We start from the raw sequence: 19,490 nt of genomic DNA, 5'->3' as shown, positions 1-19,490 counted from the left end.
CAATTCCATCCTTACCACTGCTGTGTTGCTGTGTATTAGGCCGCCGTGCATAAGTTAGGCAATGTATACTGGCTTGATTTACTTGTCATAAGAAACTGCCCTGTGCTTGAAAGTGTTTTAGACTAAATTGTTTTATCATTATGAATTTATTCGTTACTGTAAAAGAATTAATTTTCACAGACTTGCTGCTGCTGCTGCTGATATGATATCATTTACATAGATGTTTAATTGTAACTGGACATTAAAGCAATGTCTGGATAAATCACCTAAATCCTGTAATCCGAATGTTCTGTGCAACTGAATGCATAATGTGCTTCTTCTTTTTCAAAATTCAATATAAAGCACTTCTTTAGTAAGAGAATACTAGTTTGGATTCCCCTTACAAATATTTATGTGAAAAGAAACCCACAAATATACCAGTGAACCGCAACATCTCACTGTGATGAAAAGTAATTTAAACGTTTAAAGTTCAGCCTTTGTCAAACAAAGAAGAAAAAAAGTAATGTTGATTAAATAGTTTGGGCAGGCATCCAATTTCACTATTCTTTTCTAAAACAAAAAACAAAAAGGTACAGTCCCACTCATTTTTCAATTGCAAGCTCTAATTTGCTACTGTCTTCTAATTCCTCAGACTATAGAGTTTGTGCCAAGAGTACTAAACCTGAAAAAGGTGTAGTATAACATAGTTTAAATCCCATAAACATGACTGCTGTTGCCATAAGATTCAATTTTGCTTTCTATGATTTTTAAAATGGACATGAAACCCCATATCTGGAGAATTGTGCTATGTGCCTTCATTATACGCTGTGTGGATGACACTCAACTCTATGTCCTTTGGGCATCCACAATTCCCAGGTAAAGTGCCTGGAAGGATGGTGTTGGTTCTACTCCAGGAACTAGATTAAGCAGATTATCTAGCTCACAGTAGGAAACATCTGGCCTGCTGAGCTAAGTAGTCTGCCATCCCTCCTCTGCCATCCTCCTCTGACCAGGCCATTTTGGCCAAGCAAAACCATACCCATTTACTCTACTCCTGACATCAGAAAGTGCAGACATGGTGAGACAAAAAGGGGTCTGAAGCACTTTTGAGCACTGAAAATTAGGTTTCAAATGGCATGCGGGGCTCCATGCAAAGCCTGGTGTTCAGCTGATTGTAGGGTCTTCAAAGCATTACACGGAACTCTAGGCATTCCCCAGCAATAACCAATTGTCAGGGCTTTCAAAGAGCTGCCCACAGTGTGCTTGCACCCCGTGGTTTAATTTCAGGTAAAAACATTATGACATCAGGTGAGTGTCCCTGCTCACCTGTCAAACTTGGCCCAGGAATGGGGTGGGGGGTGGGGGGAGATAATAATTCAGCCCACTGTCCCAATCCAGTTTCTCGCCTTTGATCTAGAGCCTTTTCAGTTTGCATTCAGGGCTGGATTTGATACTGAGACAGTTTGGAGAGTCTGAAAGCTGACCTTTGAGAGGATAGAATCAGGGGAAGACTTGCAACCCTATTAATTCCCCAACTTCATCCAGTGGTGTGCATTGAAAGGGAAAAAAATAATAATTGAAGTTTTAGTACTATTTTCATTGAGACTGTAACCACAGATTTACGGGACTATGAATCTGCATTAACCGAGCTTATCATGTATGCTTCCAATGTTATCTCTATGTTTAAAATAAATTGTCATGTGTATATAGGAGTCGTTTACTTATGATTTCCACCCTATCCTTTTCTGTACCGGAGACAGTGGCATTTAAAACCTTTGTTTCATATTGTTTTAATATAGTTGTCACTATTGCCACTACTTCACCATTCCTTATGCTTTAGTGAACTGGCTCTTTCAGAGGCAGCATTTTTTGACAGGATACACTGCTTTCTGAAGTGTCAATTCAGCAAGGCAAAGGACTAATGAACTAACATCAGCAAAGGGGGAACTGCAGTGAAGATATTTTTAAAACTGCAAACTCTTTTGAAGACGAAGTAAGAAAGACATCGAGGCAATTGCAGGACTCTTGCCCCTTACTGTTATAAGCAAATAAGAGGAAGAGGAAGAAGAAGAAGAAGAAGAAGAAGAAGAAGAAGAAGAAGAAGAAGAAGAAGAAGAAGAAGAAGAAGAAGAAGAAGAGACAGACAGACAGACAGACAGACAGACAGACAGACAGACAGACAGACAGACAGACTACTTCCAAGCACAATGGCAAATGTTGGAGGCTCCCATGTTTTAAATCAAAATGTAGTTACAGGTATATGAAGAATTTTGAAAGCTGCTGTAGCATACAAGCTAGGAGATTAAGCTACAAATCAGGAAGTTTTTTGTTTGAAACTTGCCTCTGCCATGGGCTCATTGTGTGGCCTTAGACAAGCCATTTTCTCTTGGCCTCAGTTCTCTGATCTGTCAGGGTAGTTGTAGAGTGATTCTAACCATGTTTTTTTTCATAAGGAGACTTCTAAGCAATCTCGGCCAAGCTTGCATAGAATCCTCCATATCTTTGCGCCCATAGCCACCGGCGGAGGAAGATGAGTGCACGGGGAGCGCACCCCCCCCCGGCATGATCCCGGTGGGGTTCCATCGTGGCTGCCCCCCAACCTGCCCCTGCAGGCAGTGTGCGTCACCCCCAGAACGCGTGCCACACCCCTGCAGCACCACGCCACGCCCCAGGATGTGCACCACACTCCTGTGGGTGACACCACCCACCCCTGCCTGCTCTCCGCCACCCGGTGCCGGAGCATGAAGCTCCGCCACTGCCCATAGCACAAAAGGACCTTGGGAGTGGGGCTTGAATGTGTAGTTCAAGTGCCCTTTTCAGAGATTCACAGAGAATGCCTAAAGAGAGCTAAAAGTTTTACTATTTCTTCTAAAGCTTGCTTATACATTTACTTTGTGATGTGCAATCTGAATTTATGCCCAAATCAGTTAATGTCGTGCAGCATTTAAATTGTAAGTTTTATTCACTTGTTAACAATATTTATCTTGACTTTTTTTTAAAAAAAATCTGAGGCAGGTTTCATACAGTGCTACCTCGGGTTGCGTACCTGATTTGTTCCGGGCTGCAGTTCGTAACCCAAAAAGTATGTCACCCGAACAAGCACAAAAGCGTGCTGCGCAGACCGCATAAACCACTTTTGCGCATGCGCAAACCGCGCACGCGGCGAAAAATACTTCCGGGTTTGCGGAGTACGCAACCCAAAAGTACGTAACCCGAAACAAACATAACCCGAGGTATGACTGTAATTTGAAAACAAAGTGACAACAGTAAAAGCAACAACAATAACAACAATATTATTATCATAGTGTCATATATTCTGTTTAATAAAAAAGTAAACAATCATGTATAATTATCTGGAAATTACTGTTTCAGTTGGTTCAGTAATTAAGCCCAATAAGTAAGTTTTGTATTATTTCATTCTGGAATCACCAAAGATTACCTTTGATGGAAGGGGAGGGAAATGAACGGATGGCAGCTAGACATGATGGAGGCTATGTTCTGCCTCCACAAACCATTGCTGGAAACAGCAGGAAGGGAGAGTGGACCTGTGCTCAGGTTCTGCTTTCCCATCTGCATCTGGTTGGCCACTGTAAGAACAGGATGCTGAACAGATGGGCCCTTGGCCTAAGCCGGCAGGCTCTTCTTACATTGTTTTCTGACAAAACAATACAATTCATAGAAACACAATTCATACAGATACATTTAAAATAAATAACAACAACTAAAAGTGATTGTCCACTAATAATAATTAATAAACAAAATAAGGTCATAAAAGGGACCATGTACACCCCCATTAAATCCAAATGTGTGGTTTTTTTTTTATTAAAAAGCTTATTTTATATTACTATATCATGAACCCTTTTCTATCTGGTCAGCTTTCTCTGTTTTTAAAATCAGTTTAATATTCTGCCACATGATGTTATTGTATTCGTCGTTTCACTTAGGCTTCATTAAGATATGGCATACTTGCACAGTTAATCCAGAAATAGCCCCAGACTTTACAAGTGCTTTAATCTCACAAACTGGCCCATATATAAGTGATCTTTTTTATACCCCAATTTTTCAGTCTAGATGTTCATTTTTATAACATGCAGGTGCTGCACAGTGTATTCAGGTAAGCATCTTTTAAACATGATATTAGATGCACAGGGCATTTATATAAGCAGGTTTTTCTCTACCATGCTGGCATTTGGCATAGCACATTTTGATCTGGTCATTGCACTCCATTTTTATCAGATTATTTGGTTTTTTGCAGGACCTCCAGGATGGCATTGGGAGACAGCAAGCTGTTGTCAGAACATTGAACATAGCTGGGGAGGAAATTATTGAGCAGTCATCAATAGCCGATGCCAGTGTATTGAAGGGGAAACTGGGAAGCCTGAATTATCGGTGGAAGGAACTCTGCAAACAACTGGCAGAGAAAAAAAAGAGGTGGGCTAACATAGCAAGTAAATGTTATTTTTGATATTTCAAGCTGAGTTCTAATAAATAAAAAAATCACAACAAATTACAAATTATTTTGTAAGAGTTTAAGGAATTTCCTTAGTAATTGTGTTATGTAAATATGTCAAATCCTTTTTTTAAAAAAAAGCTCGTGAACGATCAACATATCTATAGCTTCCCATTATCTGTGGTTTTTTTGTTCATAATCATAAAATACTGCCACTACCGAATTACATTATTATTTTTAGTGCTTTATTTTTGCATTTATTTATTTTGGAAAAATATATAAATAAAGCAAGCACTGGATTTTGTTTCAGCTTTTTCTAAATATTTAGCAAAATCTACAAGTGTACATTTCATAGCTGCCAAGTTATCCCTTTTTTTAAGGGAAATTCCCTTATGCTGAATAGGCTTCCTCAAGAGAAAAGGGAAAACTTGACAGCTATGGTACACTTGAAAATATAAGGTCAAAATGTGAAATTTTATATTTGTAAGGTTGGATACAGACTAAGTTAGTTGAACTTCATTCCAACTGAAGTGTCTTAAGTTAACCCACCACTAACTTGTCCCATTTATTTCAGTGGGACCTAACTGCAGTTTAACTAACGTAGGCTGCAGTCCTATACCACCTTCTGTGAGTAGGTCCCACTGAACTCGCTGGGATTTACTTCTGAGTAATCATGTATGGGATTGTGCTTTTAGTCTGAATTTAACCTGATTTGATTGGAATACACCAGTCTGCATGTGACTAAAGCACATATGCTTACTAGAGAGTAAACAACACTAAACAAGGTGGCTTACTCCCAAGTAAACATGCTTAGGAATATAGAGTTTAATTAAACAAGCAAAACCTGCTCATGATCCAAGGCTGCACTGCTTTGCATGCTGAGTTGGCTGTCAGCACCAGTGAACTCAGTGGAATTTACTTTTGTGTAACGAAGTATAGGCCTACAATTGGGTTAAAAATAACTTACACCTAATTTATAAAACTGTACTATTACTATTGCCGGTACATTTGAGTGTGTGTCAAAACTATATTGATCATTGTTTCTTAGCACCCCTTTCAGGATGTTTCAAATGAAAATACAGAAAAGTGGGCAATTTCTCTTTAAAAAGCAACAACAAAAGACACTATCCTGTTTCAGTTGAATTGACATAGCACAAAGAAGAAGCAGAATAAAATGATTTTAATAGAAGTAAAGTTTTTGGCTTAATTTTACTTGATATTACTACTTGATAGCACAAGGAGTTGCTCTGGAAATCTGGTTAGATATTTTGTCAAGAAATTACTGTGATTCATAGAGAATTTTGTTGTTGTTCTGAAAGGTTGAAGTATAATTGCTGCTAGCTTACAAGAGAAAATAAGGTGTCTATCAAGAATTTTGCAGGTGTCTATCAAGAATTTTCACCCCTCCACCCCAACAAGAGATGTCAAAGGACAAAATACAGCATACTTTGTTCAGCTCTTTATTTTTACAATAGCAATGCTCCTTTAAATTTATAAGTTTGCCTGAACTGCACAGATGTTCATGTGAACAGGAAAATGTGGAAGGTTATTGTTGAATTCAATTTCTTTGGAATGTGTAAGATACTGAATGTGCCAGAGGTAAGCTGCAGCAGTAGGGTGCTAAATGGATGTTTCTGCCACACCTTCACATAATTGATACTAATGTAAAATAACTGTCAGGGGTCCTTTACCTTTTTAATGTTCAAAAACGTGCCTTGTCTTATACATGGATAGTGAATGGGGTGGACGGGTGATTGGCTGCAGCCACAAGCAGGAGCTTGTCATCAACGATTTGGTGGGTGATGGTTGGCTGCTAGAAGGGCTTCTTTGGATTCCCTGCTGCTGCTCTAATTGGGTTGGTGATTGGTTTCTGCAGCAAGGATTGCTGTGGATTGGCTATCGCTACCGCAATTGGTGGCTGCTGTTCTGGGACACATGCGATTGTCAGCAGACAGCTTTTCTCAGGCGGGTCTGTGATTTTGATGTGGGGAATGGTCTGTTGCCAATTGGCTCTGACTATTGGAAGTGGGCGGCTCAACAACTCTGGGCAATCCTCCCCAAAAAGCTCAACAACTCTGAGCCATTTCTCCCCATTTTCTTAAATTTGAGTCCTCCAAAACAACAACAACAACAACAACAACAACAACAACAACAACAACAACAACAACAGCCACTCTGGGCGGCTTCCAACAGAAAAATAAAACACAGTAATCTATTAAACATTAAAAGCCTCCCTAAACAGGGCTGCCTTCAGGTGTCTTCTAAAAATCTGGTAGCTGTTTTTCTCTTTGACATCTGATGTGAGGGCGTTCCACAGGGTGGGCGCCACTACCGAGAAGGCCCTCTGCCTGGTTCCCTGCAACTTGGCCTCTTGCAACTGCCAGAAGGCCCTCGGTACTGGACCTCAGTGTCCGGGCAGAACGATGGGGGTGGAGATGCTCCTTCAGGTATACTGGACCGAGGCCATTTAGGGCAACTTATACATGGGGGCATCTTATAGATGGAAAAGTATGGTACTTACAGACATTTACACCTTTTTCAGATAGGGAGGGCACCTTAAAAGGTAACATATTTATTATGGCATAAACTGAAATATACTAGACTAAGCATATAAATATTTATGCATTAGTTCTGCTGAATGGCATGGGAAACTTGGTTGTTTTTGCTGCAACAGACAAACAATGTGTTATTTTTAAAGATGTACACCAAGCATGAAGAACCTCTGGCCCACAGGCTAAATTTAGCCTGCCAGAAGTCTTAATTTAGTCCATAAGCCATGCCTACCTGCTTCACACCTGACATCCTATGACTACAGCTACAAAAGAGCATCCAGGATCCTTAAAGTGCCCTTCCAATTATTCATTGGCAAGCAAGGCTTGCAACTGGAACCTTTTCAATTTGGAACCAGATGCAAGCCCTGCTTAAATTGGCTCCACTAAGGAGTTCCCTAGCAGAGCTCCCAAGTGGAGCAAATCCCTGTGGATTAAATTTAATTTCAATGCTAAATGCAAGATCCGCTTTTAGTAGGAACTTGGCAGCCCCAGTTTAGATTCAATGCATGGCTGCAAAGATTATTCTTTTGGAGAATAATGACCCTACCCACTTGTTGAAAGTCGCCCACTGAGGGTAGACCAGTTCTAGATACAGGCAGACAGACGAAAGGCAGATTAACTTTCCCCTTTCCCAACCCAACTGTACAGCAATCAAGCATTATTAAAGGATGGTTAGATGCAATGGAGAGTCGGGAGCAAAGATGCACTGTGGCAGAATTTTCTGTCTGGATCTGGTTTGCTTTGTTTTTGTGGGATGTATGGTTTCCAGGATTTAAAGGGAATGTGTGATAGAAGAAAAGGAACACAAAAGGAAAAGAATAAAACATTTCATAAAATGAAGGGTGTTTCTATGTGACAGAACATTTCTCACTAAGAATGGTTACTCCCCCCCCCCCACTCCAAAATAACACTGCTATGCAGTGCGGGAGAGTCATCAGCCTCTGAAGAAAAGTGAGAATTTAATGTATTTCTAAATTTATTTTAATAAGATTGCCCAGATGTAGCAGGAAAAGTTGCCACCCATGACATCAGTAGATACCAAGAGACCTGCAGAAACACGTTCCATACAATATTAAAAAAAAAGTAGATGACCAAATGTGGAGAAGAAATTGCTTTTTTCCTAGTGATAAATCAACATGTCATGATGGTTTACAAAGTACAAAAGACATATCCCTGCCCTATGAAGTTTATATTCTAAAATTCAACTCAGAAGAGACAACAGAGGAAGGATAAGAAACTAGACACAATGTAATCAAGAGGATGAATGTTTGTGTGTTGAATAAACACAATTCCTCTGCAACAGATGCAATAACTGGAGGAAAGATCTTGACGAAAGATGCTCCAAGTCTTCTCCTTCTCTCCATTATATAACTCATCCCTAACCAATATTTTTTTCCTCACAAGAATGAGGGAGTTTCCCATCCTAAACTAGAGAGTTCAAAGAGTTTGGAGGTAGCTTGAGGAGACTTGTTGCACTTATTGATTGTTAACTTACCAGCTAAATCATTTGCTGCAGGGCTCTAGTTAACTTATAATTACAAATCAATAGCTGAAGAGAAAGCAGTACATTTTAAATACTGAGTATCAACTTTAGTAAATTACTTTTGCTTCCTGCCATAAAAACATATATTTATATCCTAGTAAATTCATTTAGTTCCCAATTAATTTGTTCACATAACACTACTGAGTAAATATATGCATATAATTATACTATTTTGACAGTATTCCAGGGCCAAATGAGGAGCAATGACAGCAGACCTATTTGTTGAAACACAGGCCTTCCCTAGTTACACATGTTAGGGATTGCAACTTATTTGGGTCCACGGACATATTTGCAAACTAGATAAACTGCTGTGGGCACCACACATACGCTGAAATGAGCCCACACCACAAATGGCTACTATAGAATGAGTGAATGAATGAATCTTTATTTGCATCAGCCATCCACCATAGCAATAAAACAACAATACAATATACAAATAATAGAAATAAAAAGTCAATTATATAAAATACATTTTAGGGTTTTGAATCAATAGTCAAATAGTGGATCTTACTCTGATTGCCCTAGCTAAAAACCTTGCAACCTTTGCTGTCACCTGCTCACCTTGATCTGCCAAGAGAAAGAACACTGTGGCAGTGGTTGGGCGACCCGGAATGGACAATAAAAGAGGGGTGATAATCTTATTCCTCAAGTCTTTATAAAGAGTGCAAGCCAGAAGGGCATGCGCCACAGGGAAATAGGCGTTTTTTTGTGTGGAATCTGTTGGAATCGTCCCTCAGGTGCAGCCAAGGGCAATACATTCAATCTTGTGAGAGTAAAAGCACGTCTTTATTTTAGAATTGCTAGGTTATTCAGATAGGGTGCCAGAAAGTCGAAATGGGAAGGTGGAAAATAGTCATACCATGGGCAAAATTTACTTATTTTGGCCAAGTTGTTCTGACGCCGTTAGATGCTGACAAATTAGACTGTTTGCTTTACTAAAACCCAAACCCAAAGTGAGTAGCTGTAGTGGCGATAAGAAGTTTTTGAAGGTGACTTGGAAACTACAAATAATCCAGAATGCGGCAGCTATACTGGTGACTGGGAGCAGCCGCCGTGACCACATAACACCGGTCTTGAAAGATCTACATTGGCTCCCAGTACATTTCCGAGCACAATTCAAAGTGTGGTGCTGACCTTTAAAGCCCTAAATGGCTTCGGTCCAGTATACCTGAAGGAGCGTCTCCACCTCCATCATTCTGCCCGGACACTGAGGTCCAGCACCGAGGGCCTTCTGGCGGTTCCCTTGTTGCGAGAAGCCAAGTTGCAGGGAACTAGGCAGAGGGCCTTCTCGGTGGTGGCGCCTGCCCTGTGGAACGCCCTCCCAACTGATGTCAAAAAGGAAAACAACTACCAGACTTTTAGAAGACATCTGAAGGCAGCCCTGATCAGGGAGGCTTTTAATGTTTAATAGATTACTGTGTTTTATTTTCCTGTTGGAAGCCGCCCAGAGTGGCTGGAGAAACCCAGTCAGATGGGCGGGGTATAAATAATAAATTATTATTATTATTAATTATTATAGACTATTTTAGTCCAGGCACTCTTGTGACAGTCTTGCAGCACTGGGGATATGAGACCGTGGGGATTTGAGTTTAGGCGAAGCCAGTAGTTAAGTGTCCTATGACAGATCCATAACCGAGGGAAGATTAGGCTCTAGGCGCAATGATGTGTTTGGGGCACATGGTGGTAGAGAAAAAAAATTGCCTTAAGAACCTTGATTGGACAGCTTCCGTAGATGTTCTTTGTCTAGCTGCTTGAGAATATAATATTCAAATTCAAAATGTTACTGTGGCGGAATAGTGCCTGATGATGATTCCGGTTCATCATGGGTTAACCCAGGGGTCCCCAGACTTACCGAGCGGCGGGCCGGTGCCCGCCGCGCCGACCGCGCGGTGGGCCGGACGGCAGGGGAGTGCGCGCGCAGCGGGCCGGAGGGCGGGGGAGTGCGCGCCCGTGCGCATGCGCACACGCACACGGGCGGGAAAAAAAACGCCGAAAATCGCTTGTGCGCATGCGTATGGGCCTCCCCCGACCCGGAAGTGCACCAGAAATGACCTCTTCCGGGTCGGGAGAGGCCCGTACGCATGCGCACAAAGGATTTTCGGCGATTTTTTGCCGATTTTTTAGATCGCCGCTGCGCCGCGCGCCGCGAGAGCGGGCAGCGGGCGGCGGGGGTCGTCGCGGGCCGGATTGGAAGGCCGATTGGGCCGCATCCGGCCCGGGGGCCGTAGTTTGGGGACCCCTGGGTTAACCTATCACTCCCATGATAGGCAGGTGTTCCCTGGGAGGCGGAGCTAGACGGCATTCTATGTGGAGGGGGAACAACCGTTGGAAGGCAGTTGGGGGTTGGCAGTTGGGAGTGGAGTGTTAGAGAGGGAGCAGGAGGTTAGGTTTGGGTGGATGGGAAGAAAGGTTATAATCAAGATGCAGGAGATGTATTAACAAGTCTGTATTATATGAAAAGAAGAGATGCACTTTTAAGAACCAGAGAAATCCATGTTTTCAAGTTAAATAATAAAGTTAAATGTGCCTGAACGTTCACTGACTCGGCAGTGTCTCAGTACCTTCAGAGGTGTGACTAAGAGGCGAGAACAAAGCTTTCCTGTGGAAGAGGAAACTGTTTGCTTTTTCTCCTGTCATACAAAGGGCTGGTTAGTGAAGCCAAAGGACCCACATAGTTGCCTAAGGGAGAGGCAAATTGTAGCAGTAGGGATCCATGGGAGGGAGACCCCACTGGTGGCAATAGGTTTCGAACGCAGAGCCCTGAGGTACCCTGGAGACAAGTCCAATTTGGGCACTGGAGGTTTACTCCCGTTTGTATAGAAGCACAGGGAGAACCTCTGTTGTTAAAGCAGTGAGGGGTGGGAAACTGGGAATCCCTCACAGTTACTATCTGCATTGTTGCCTTGTTTTGACCATCATGTCTGATTCTGATGTGTTCCCAGCATAAAAATTGGGTTTTGCATTACAGTTGAATAATTGCTCATAATTGCTGTTGTTTCAGAAATTCCATGTCAATTGTAGGAGACTTATCTGACACTAACCTTCACTATCATTTCTGATAACTGAAAGACGTTTGAAATTGAATAGGTTAAATGAATGTTGCTTGTCTATTAATATTACAGCTGGAAACAAAATGGCTTCATTTCTGGTTCCTTTTTAATCCGCTCTCTACACACATACTTACTTTACACCTTTGAAAACTCTTCAAGAATTAAAATGTAGTCTATTAACAAATTTGCTACATCTGGCAAGTTTCCATCTCCCTCCCTTTCTTCCCCCAGAGACAAAGTATGTCAGGTTTGTCGAGAGAACCAACTGCCACTGGCTGAAAGCCTGGGGACACGAATTCATTTAAACTTGTTATATTTGATTACCTTGCTGATCAGGTAATTACTCTTCCTAATAAATTGCAGAACTAAAAAGGCAAGGTTAAAAGTTACAGACACACATTAATGGCCACTAAAATCCCCATTCGAAAATAACTATTGATGTGTTTCTTAGAGCTGAGAGAATCCTAGAAAAAGAGTTCTGTTCTTTTCTTTCAAAGCAAGAGGGAACATTTTGTTTTTTGTTCTGGGCAAGTTCCTTATTTAGGTAGCATACTCTATTTACCTTGTCCTTGTATCTTGGAGTACAGTGGAACCTCGGTTTATGAACACCTCGGTTTATGAATTTTCAGTTTATGAACGCCGCGGACCCATCTGGAACGGATTAATTCACTTTCCATTACTTTTAATGGGAAAGTTCGCTTCAGTTTATGAACGCTTCAGTTTATGAACAGACTTCCGGAACCAATTACACCCATGTTTCAGTTTATGAACACTTCAGTTTAAGTATTCCGCGGACCCGTCTGGAACGGATTAATCCACTTTCCATTACTTTCAATGGGAAAGTTCGCTTCAGTTTATGAACGCTTCAATTTATGAACAGACTTCCGGAACCAATTGTGTTCATAAACTGTATATGAATCCACTGTATATGAATCCAAGAGGCATTCTCTAGCAGAGGCAATGGATTTAGTTTCAATCAAGGTCTAGGAAATATAAGCTGGCTCACCTCCCCCATAAGAAGTATAGTAGTTAAAAAGTGCCATCACCCAAGATCTGAGAGAGCATAATATCTGGGGCCTTATGGAAGAAATTCTTAATAATAGAAACTGACTTCTCAAGATGAATGCTAATTACTCCTTATTATGTAGTTCTTTAGAAACAATGATTGTGGCACCAAACCTAAGGGCCAAATTACACATTTTGGAAGGACTTAGGATTTAACAAATGCTGAACGTGTGAGGTCAGATGTCAAGGAGTGGTAGGGCTCTGACTAGTGTGTGATGAAAGCAGAGGGGCTAGAGGAGAGGGGGCCAGCAATTTATGGAATTTGGTGCTACCCATGAGGCAGGGAAGGTAAGGGATGGTAAGGGTGCAAGCTGTCAGAAACGGAGGTGGGGCCAGAGGATGTGTTAGAAGCAAAGGGCTCAAACATGCTCAAGCAAGGGGCAGGCTAGTCAAATGCCCCCTGGCCCCTGCCCCACTGTTTTCTAGAACCAGGAGGGGCTTGAAGAGGGAAGCACAGCGATGACTTCTGTGCAGAAGTCTCAGGTTGCGTGGATGCACTCCATCAGGTGAGTGTACATAAGCCCAGGGGCAGGGTGTGTGGTCCCACTGATGCTTCCAGCACGAACCTAGAAAAGTTAATGCCAGCTATGTAGACACTAGAAGATAGAGAGAGAGAGAGAGAGAGAGAGAGAGAGAGAGAGAGAGAGAGAGATGAGAGAGAGAGAGACAGAGAGAATATCTAGTGCACCTTAGGAGCTTCTGTAAGTGTGTGCTTTTGCCAATAAAGAATTAATAGCTTGCTGTTTGCCTTCGTTCTCTGGGTGTGTGCAGGACAGCCTAGTAGCCTTGCGCCCAATTTCCACATAGTTGCTGGCCATGTTCTCTGGCAAACCACATCAATTGCTATTTCTTGAGATTAGGAACTCTGTGTAGCCCTATATGTGTACAGGCCTAGGTTATTTGTCCTTAATGTTGAATGCTTGGTTGCAGGGGGATGGCCTGTGCTCTTGTTGGGAAGGGAGGGACATTGTCAGGGGCTGCACTTCCAACAATGCCTGATGCATTTATTTGAATGCTTAGGAGAAACAGAGAGCAGATCAACCAAAAGGGCCTGAGGTCAGCAATCTGTTGTTGCACTTGAAGGTGGCCATAAGTTTCCAGGAAAAGAATAAGAGCAATAGTTGTAACTTTAATACATGCAATCAGCAGGGAGTAATCCTGCTGCTTCTCCTTGACCTCTCAGTGGGTTTCTATGAAATGTTCTCCCCTCTAGAGTGCAGTTGGATGCTGTCTTACTTTCTTTTCAGAACCAACTTGAAAAAAACTATTTATTTGCCCAGGCATTTATGGGATGTTGATTAAGTTGATTGGTGCCCAGGATGGAACTGCCTATAGCATAGAATGGTGTTTCGATATGTGATTTATCAATAACATTTTAACTATTTTTATGTGCTTTTATTTAGAAGTATTTGTATGTTTGGTTTTATATTGGAGCCCAGCCTGGGGCAGGTAACAATGAAAGGTGTCTTAAAATATTTCTAATAAAATAATAACATAATTGTGATACATGTTGTTAAAACTGGCTAATGGTTTTTGTAGAAATATAATGGTCAGGAGTGGGTTTGATACCTTCCAACTGCAATATGTTTTTTGTGTGTTTGTGTATACATTTGACTGTATAGCACAGAAGCATAATCTTTTCTTCTTCTTTTTTTTGCATTTACTTCTAAAGTTATATGTGAATTCCTTGCTGTGCTCACTGTTATTCCACTTACTGAAAATTTATTAGGAGTATTTGTAATGCAAGCAGCCACTCATCCAATATTTCAAACAGAAGCCACAGCTTGTTCTTGGGCAAATGTATTGAAATGACTCTTGAAATAAAATATCTAGCACTTAATTGCAGATGGAGAGTTTTAAATGCACCATTTATTACTGTTACTACCACATGTTGGAATAAATCCTAGCAAATCATTAAACCTGTAGGTAAACAAAGATATAGCACTTGAGATCTTGAATGCTTGAGTAAAACATTTTTAAACATTGCTGTCAAGATGATAACCTTAGAAGCACAACATTGCTTTAATGCTTTAAAGTATTCCACTACTTTGTAATAATATTTTTCTTCTAGAAATGGGTACTTTGCACCTAACATGTGATTAATGTCCCCTTAATTCTGTGGCATGCCACTTCTAAATATTTGCTGCAGCTTATCTCAGTGTGATTTACTGTGTGCATAGTAAAGCTGTCTTTTCCTATAAAACTTAAGAAGAGCCCTGCTGGATCTGGCCAGTGGCCCCTCTAGCCCAGCATGCTGTTCTCATAGTGGCCAACCAGATGCCTATGAAAGCTGTGCAAGCAGAACCTGAGAACAAATGTATTTTCCCCACTTGGGATTCCTAGCAACTGATATACAGAAGTGTGCTGTCTCTGACAGTGGAAACAGAACATAGCCATCGTGGTTTTACAGCCATTGTTAGCTTTATCCTCCATGAATTTGTCTAACCCTCTTTTAAAGCCACCCAAGTTGACATCCATCACTGCCCTCCTGCAGCAGTGAATTCCATAGTTTAACTTCATACTGTGTGAAGAAGCACTTCATTTTGTTTGTCTTGAATCTTCCAACATTCAGTTCTAGTGTTATGAGAGATGGAGAAGCACTTTTCTTGATCCACTTTATCCACTCCATTCATAGTCACACCTCAACACAGTTCCCTCTTACCTAGCTTGCCTCTTTTTCTAAATGGAAATGACCCAAATGTAAACTTTCCCCATACAGTTGTTCAACCCCTTGATTATTTTAGTGCTAGAATCAGAATTATACTATCAATACTTGTTCTTGTTTTTTAGTATTCAACGTGGTTCATATACAATAGTTACCAGGTGTGCAGGTAGGAGCTCATCTTAGAGCCTATTTGTATGGCAGTGATGGTCAGGAAGGAACAATATACATCATCACCATTGTGTCATCTCAGTGCTGTTCAAAAGAGCTTCAGGGCTAGTGTAATCTCCCTCTACCCCACACATTCTTGGGGTACGTTGGGTGAACTGCAGGGCTTTGGATCCTGCAAATCCACAACTTCTCCTGGCATACACTTCCTTTTTTGTCTTTTCCAGCACTGGAGTATTTAAAAAAAAGGAGAAGCACCAACTTTATACCTTTCTGCAGTTGCAGATAGGAGTTTGGCTCTCCATCTCTGAAAACAGATTTCACTCTCCATCCTCAGAGAAGGGATCTGAAAAACCACACAGCACCTGGAACACCCTCCAGAGACCGCAGGATTGTGCCCTAAATAGATGATAAGCTATTGGTATTTAATAGATCTATGCAAAATGTATGCATCTATTTCTCCTTTTAACTGCAGTTCTCATCATGAAATTCTCAGTGTTTCTCTGGTTTAAAAATGGTGATGCTGGTCTAGAAGTTTTTAAATTTAGACATGTTTATGTAAAATAAAAATACTAATAGGTATAGTTTTAACAGCAGAATTAGCTTGACAAAGAAATCAATACAAGCTCTCAAATCAATGACGTGAATTCTTCAAAGTGTTGCCAATTACCAATAAACTTTAACATCTTTCAGGTACAAGTTCAGGAGTGACAGTTTTGAGCGCTATGAACCAATTGCTGATTTATTTATTTATTATAAAAAAATGAAACTCCACCTAGATTTTGAACTGATCAAAACTAGGGCTTCAGTTAATGTATGTTTCAGTGAACAATGTTTTCATGTGTCTTTAATGAAGTAATTTATAAATTTATCTGTTACATTTCCATTTAGTGCTACTACTGTATGCTGGGTAGGGTTAATAATCAATATATTTGGAACCACCTTGTTAATGTTGTTATTTTTTTCTCTTATTACCACAGGCTAGAAGAAGAACAGAATCTTCTGACAGAATTGCAATATAATTTAAATAAGTTTTATTTATGGTTAGACGAAGCAAGTAGTGTTGCTGGCATTCCTGTTGAACCAGGAAATGAATACCAGTTAAAGGACACTCTTCAGAAAGTAAAGGTATGAAAAAAGCCTGTCCATTTTTATATCATTTACTGCCTTTGTCTCCTTCCACTCTCCCCACACCCCAAATTAAAAAGGAGTAAACATCAGTACACCATTCAATATTGTACAAAGTCTAATGTCTCAGCTCTGATTTAGACATAACACAAAACACAAATAAAATGCTTTCCCCTCTAAATATCCAATGCAATCTGATCTAATTTCAATATGCTTGCCCAAGTGTGTCAGACCATAGGCATACAATTTTAGTGTATTTGTATTGCCTGCTGCACTGTCAACATTGTACTTTTTTTTTCTTTTTGCTGTGTTGGTATATTTAGTTTTTTAAAGGGTAAGGTACAAATATATAAAACAACCCTGCCTTCTTGTTAGGATCTTAGTCAGAAGTGTTGCCGCCTCACATCGCATCACCATCAGAGTCATCATTGGCAAGATAGATGGTCCATTGAGACCGAGCTCTTTTGGTAGGAGCGCCAAGGTTCTTAAACTCACTCTCACTGAAGGTTTATATGCATACATACATACTTTTATTTGTATGCCGCCTTTCCACCGTTCAAACCATACTCACATCAGCTTACAACATGAAAAAATACACAATTGCAACATTATAAAAATAATCATAAACAATAAATAAAACATCAAAAAACCATAACCAAACTGTACAATTTCCACATAAATCACAAATCTAAAATAAAGATATAGAAAACCAACAGCAACAACCCCCCCCCCCAACACCCCAGCCCAAGGGTAACCTCAGCTTTTGTAGCTGGAGTCAGTCAGGGCCCCACCTTCTTAGGCCACATGGGAAAAGGTCTGCAAGGCAGGGGACAGGTCTTCCAAGACTCACAGCCAAAATAGTTAGTCCCTGTGCTACAGAACCTTTATTGAAACATTAAGGTAGTTGTATTTCATTGGGCCCTAGTGAGACCTGTGATTGGCCTCTCTAGTATTTTTAACATACATGGTGGAGTGGTTCGGCTGCTATGTATGTTCTCAGCAGAAAAAGTGGCCTATAAAAACTGACATAAATACAACTTTTGGCACTGCACTCCTTTTGCACTTCTAGGAAACACATAACAACAACAACAACAACAACAACAACACTTTTATTTCTACCACTCTCATCTGGCTGGGTTTCCCCAGCCACTCTGGGTGGCTTCCAGCACATACAAAAACATGCTAAAATGTCAAACATTGATGATAATGATCTACAAAAAGGTCAAAATAACTTTAAAATAAACAACTTACATCAAATAAAGCAATATTCAATAATCCATTAGAATATAATAGTAAAACAATTATTTCTCAATTAGCTGCATGAGTGCCTCCATTTCCAGCCAAAAAAATCACATGGACAGTATCAAATAAAATAGCTCCATAGTTGTAAGGAATATACAAAGATGAAGGGGCTTGGGGGGGGGACCAGTTTAGTGTTATTGTTTAATGTTTTTAATTCTAGTTTTGTATTTTATAATCTTTATAACTTCAGAATTCATATCCAAGTGCAAGAATTAACTTCCAGAAACACTGATGCTTTAGAATTCAATCTTCTACTTTAATTATTTGTTAAAGCACAATCTTACAATATCTACTCAGAAGTTAGTGGTTATAGTATTGCAACTTCAGTGCATAGCTGCCAAGTTATCCCTTTTTTAAGGGATTTTCCCTTATGCTGAATAGGCTTCCTCGCGAGAAAAGGGAAAACTTGGCAGCTATGCTTCAGTGTATAATCCTATGCCCACTTATCTGGGAGTAACCATCATTACACAGAGTTGGCATTACCTCTGATTTAGCATGTATAAAAGTGTGCTGTTAGTTATCCTAGGAAAAGTTTTTCATTGGGGAACAAAATCATTAGCTTGATCATAACTTTAAAACATCTGATTCTTGCCAATCCTTAATGCTGCAAAACACTCTAGAAATTATTGAGCTCTGATTAAAGTGGTTTGAAAAAGGGCAGAAACACTTGTCTATATGGGGGAACTTAAGAAAAAAAAGGAAGTATTTCTCTGTCATGTGTAGGACCTGTCAAACTATAACCAAGGAAGCGGGTTATATCTGTGAAATGTTCTTGTTCTGACTCCTTCTTAAACTGAGGATTCTCAAGATGTGCTGAGATGAGGCAGCAAAGAGGAAATGATCATGGCAGAACTGTGCTATGCTTATTGCCCTCTGTCTCATCTTAGGGAAATTTGATAAAGTACTATGAGCATTGAAATTGTCAATCTAAATATGTCACTGCCAGTGCCAGTGTCCACAAAACTGCAATGCTCTTGCTGAAACCTGAAACCTGTACATTTGAGTATGGATGGTTTCTCTCCCTCCCCGCCCCCATTCTTAAAGTGTAACAGCCCAATATAGTTAGGTCACATCTGATTGCACATCCCACTGAAAATAATACAGCGTGGTTGGACAACATGCACATACATGCACATGAAAGTTATGCCCACTGTTTCTGATTGAGCAAGTGATGTGTGTACAGAAGCCTTCTTCTTCGCATGAATCTCTTGCTCTCGATTGGATTTTCTGTGATTAGGATAGAACAAGAGATATGTGTATACATTCCATGCCTTCAAAATAAAATATTTCCACTGCATGTTTATATGAAGGGTGTATGTGAAGGATGATGATTTGTGAAACTTTGTGTAAAATTAGCCTATATACCAATCTTGACACAAGTCCCATGTTTGCCCTTATATATGGTAGCTAAAACTACAGCACCTACACACAACAGAGAAGTAATAGTAGACTAGGAATAACCCTGCAGAAGGCAGAAGTACAATAAATCTGCATGGAGAAAAATCTAATAATTGGAGGAAGGAATCCCCAAACAGATCCATAATAAATTAATGTCACAGAATGTTTAAAGAAAATAAGTGTACAGTCATAC

At 40.4% G+C, this 19,490-nt stretch overlaps 1 protein-coding gene across 15 annotated transcripts in view; it reads left to right on the top strand.

Moving 5' to 3' along the window:
• The window catches only part of DMD (dystrophin), a 1,006,777-nt gene that overhangs the window by 654,594 nt on the left and 332,693 nt on the right, over positions 1-19,490 (top strand). For all 15 annotated transcript variants that reach the window (XM_035114386.3, XM_035114388.3, XM_035114384.3 and 12 more), the window contains 2 exons: positions 4,235-4,410; positions 16,450-16,597. In XM_035114386.3, the coding sequence (XP_034970277.3) occupies positions 4,235-4,410; positions 16,450-16,597 (324 nt within the window). The remainder of the gene's footprint in view (positions 1-4,234; positions 4,411-16,449; positions 16,598-19,490) is intronic.

The sequence above is a fragment of the Zootoca vivipara genome, chromosome 4 (assembly GCF_965207765.1).
Source record: "Zootoca vivipara chromosome 4, rZooViv2.hap1.1, whole genome shotgun sequence".
NCBI lineage: Eukaryota > Metazoa > Chordata > Lepidosauria > Squamata > Lacertidae > Zootoca > Zootoca vivipara.
This window is presented reverse-complemented; position numbering and strand designations above follow the sequence as displayed.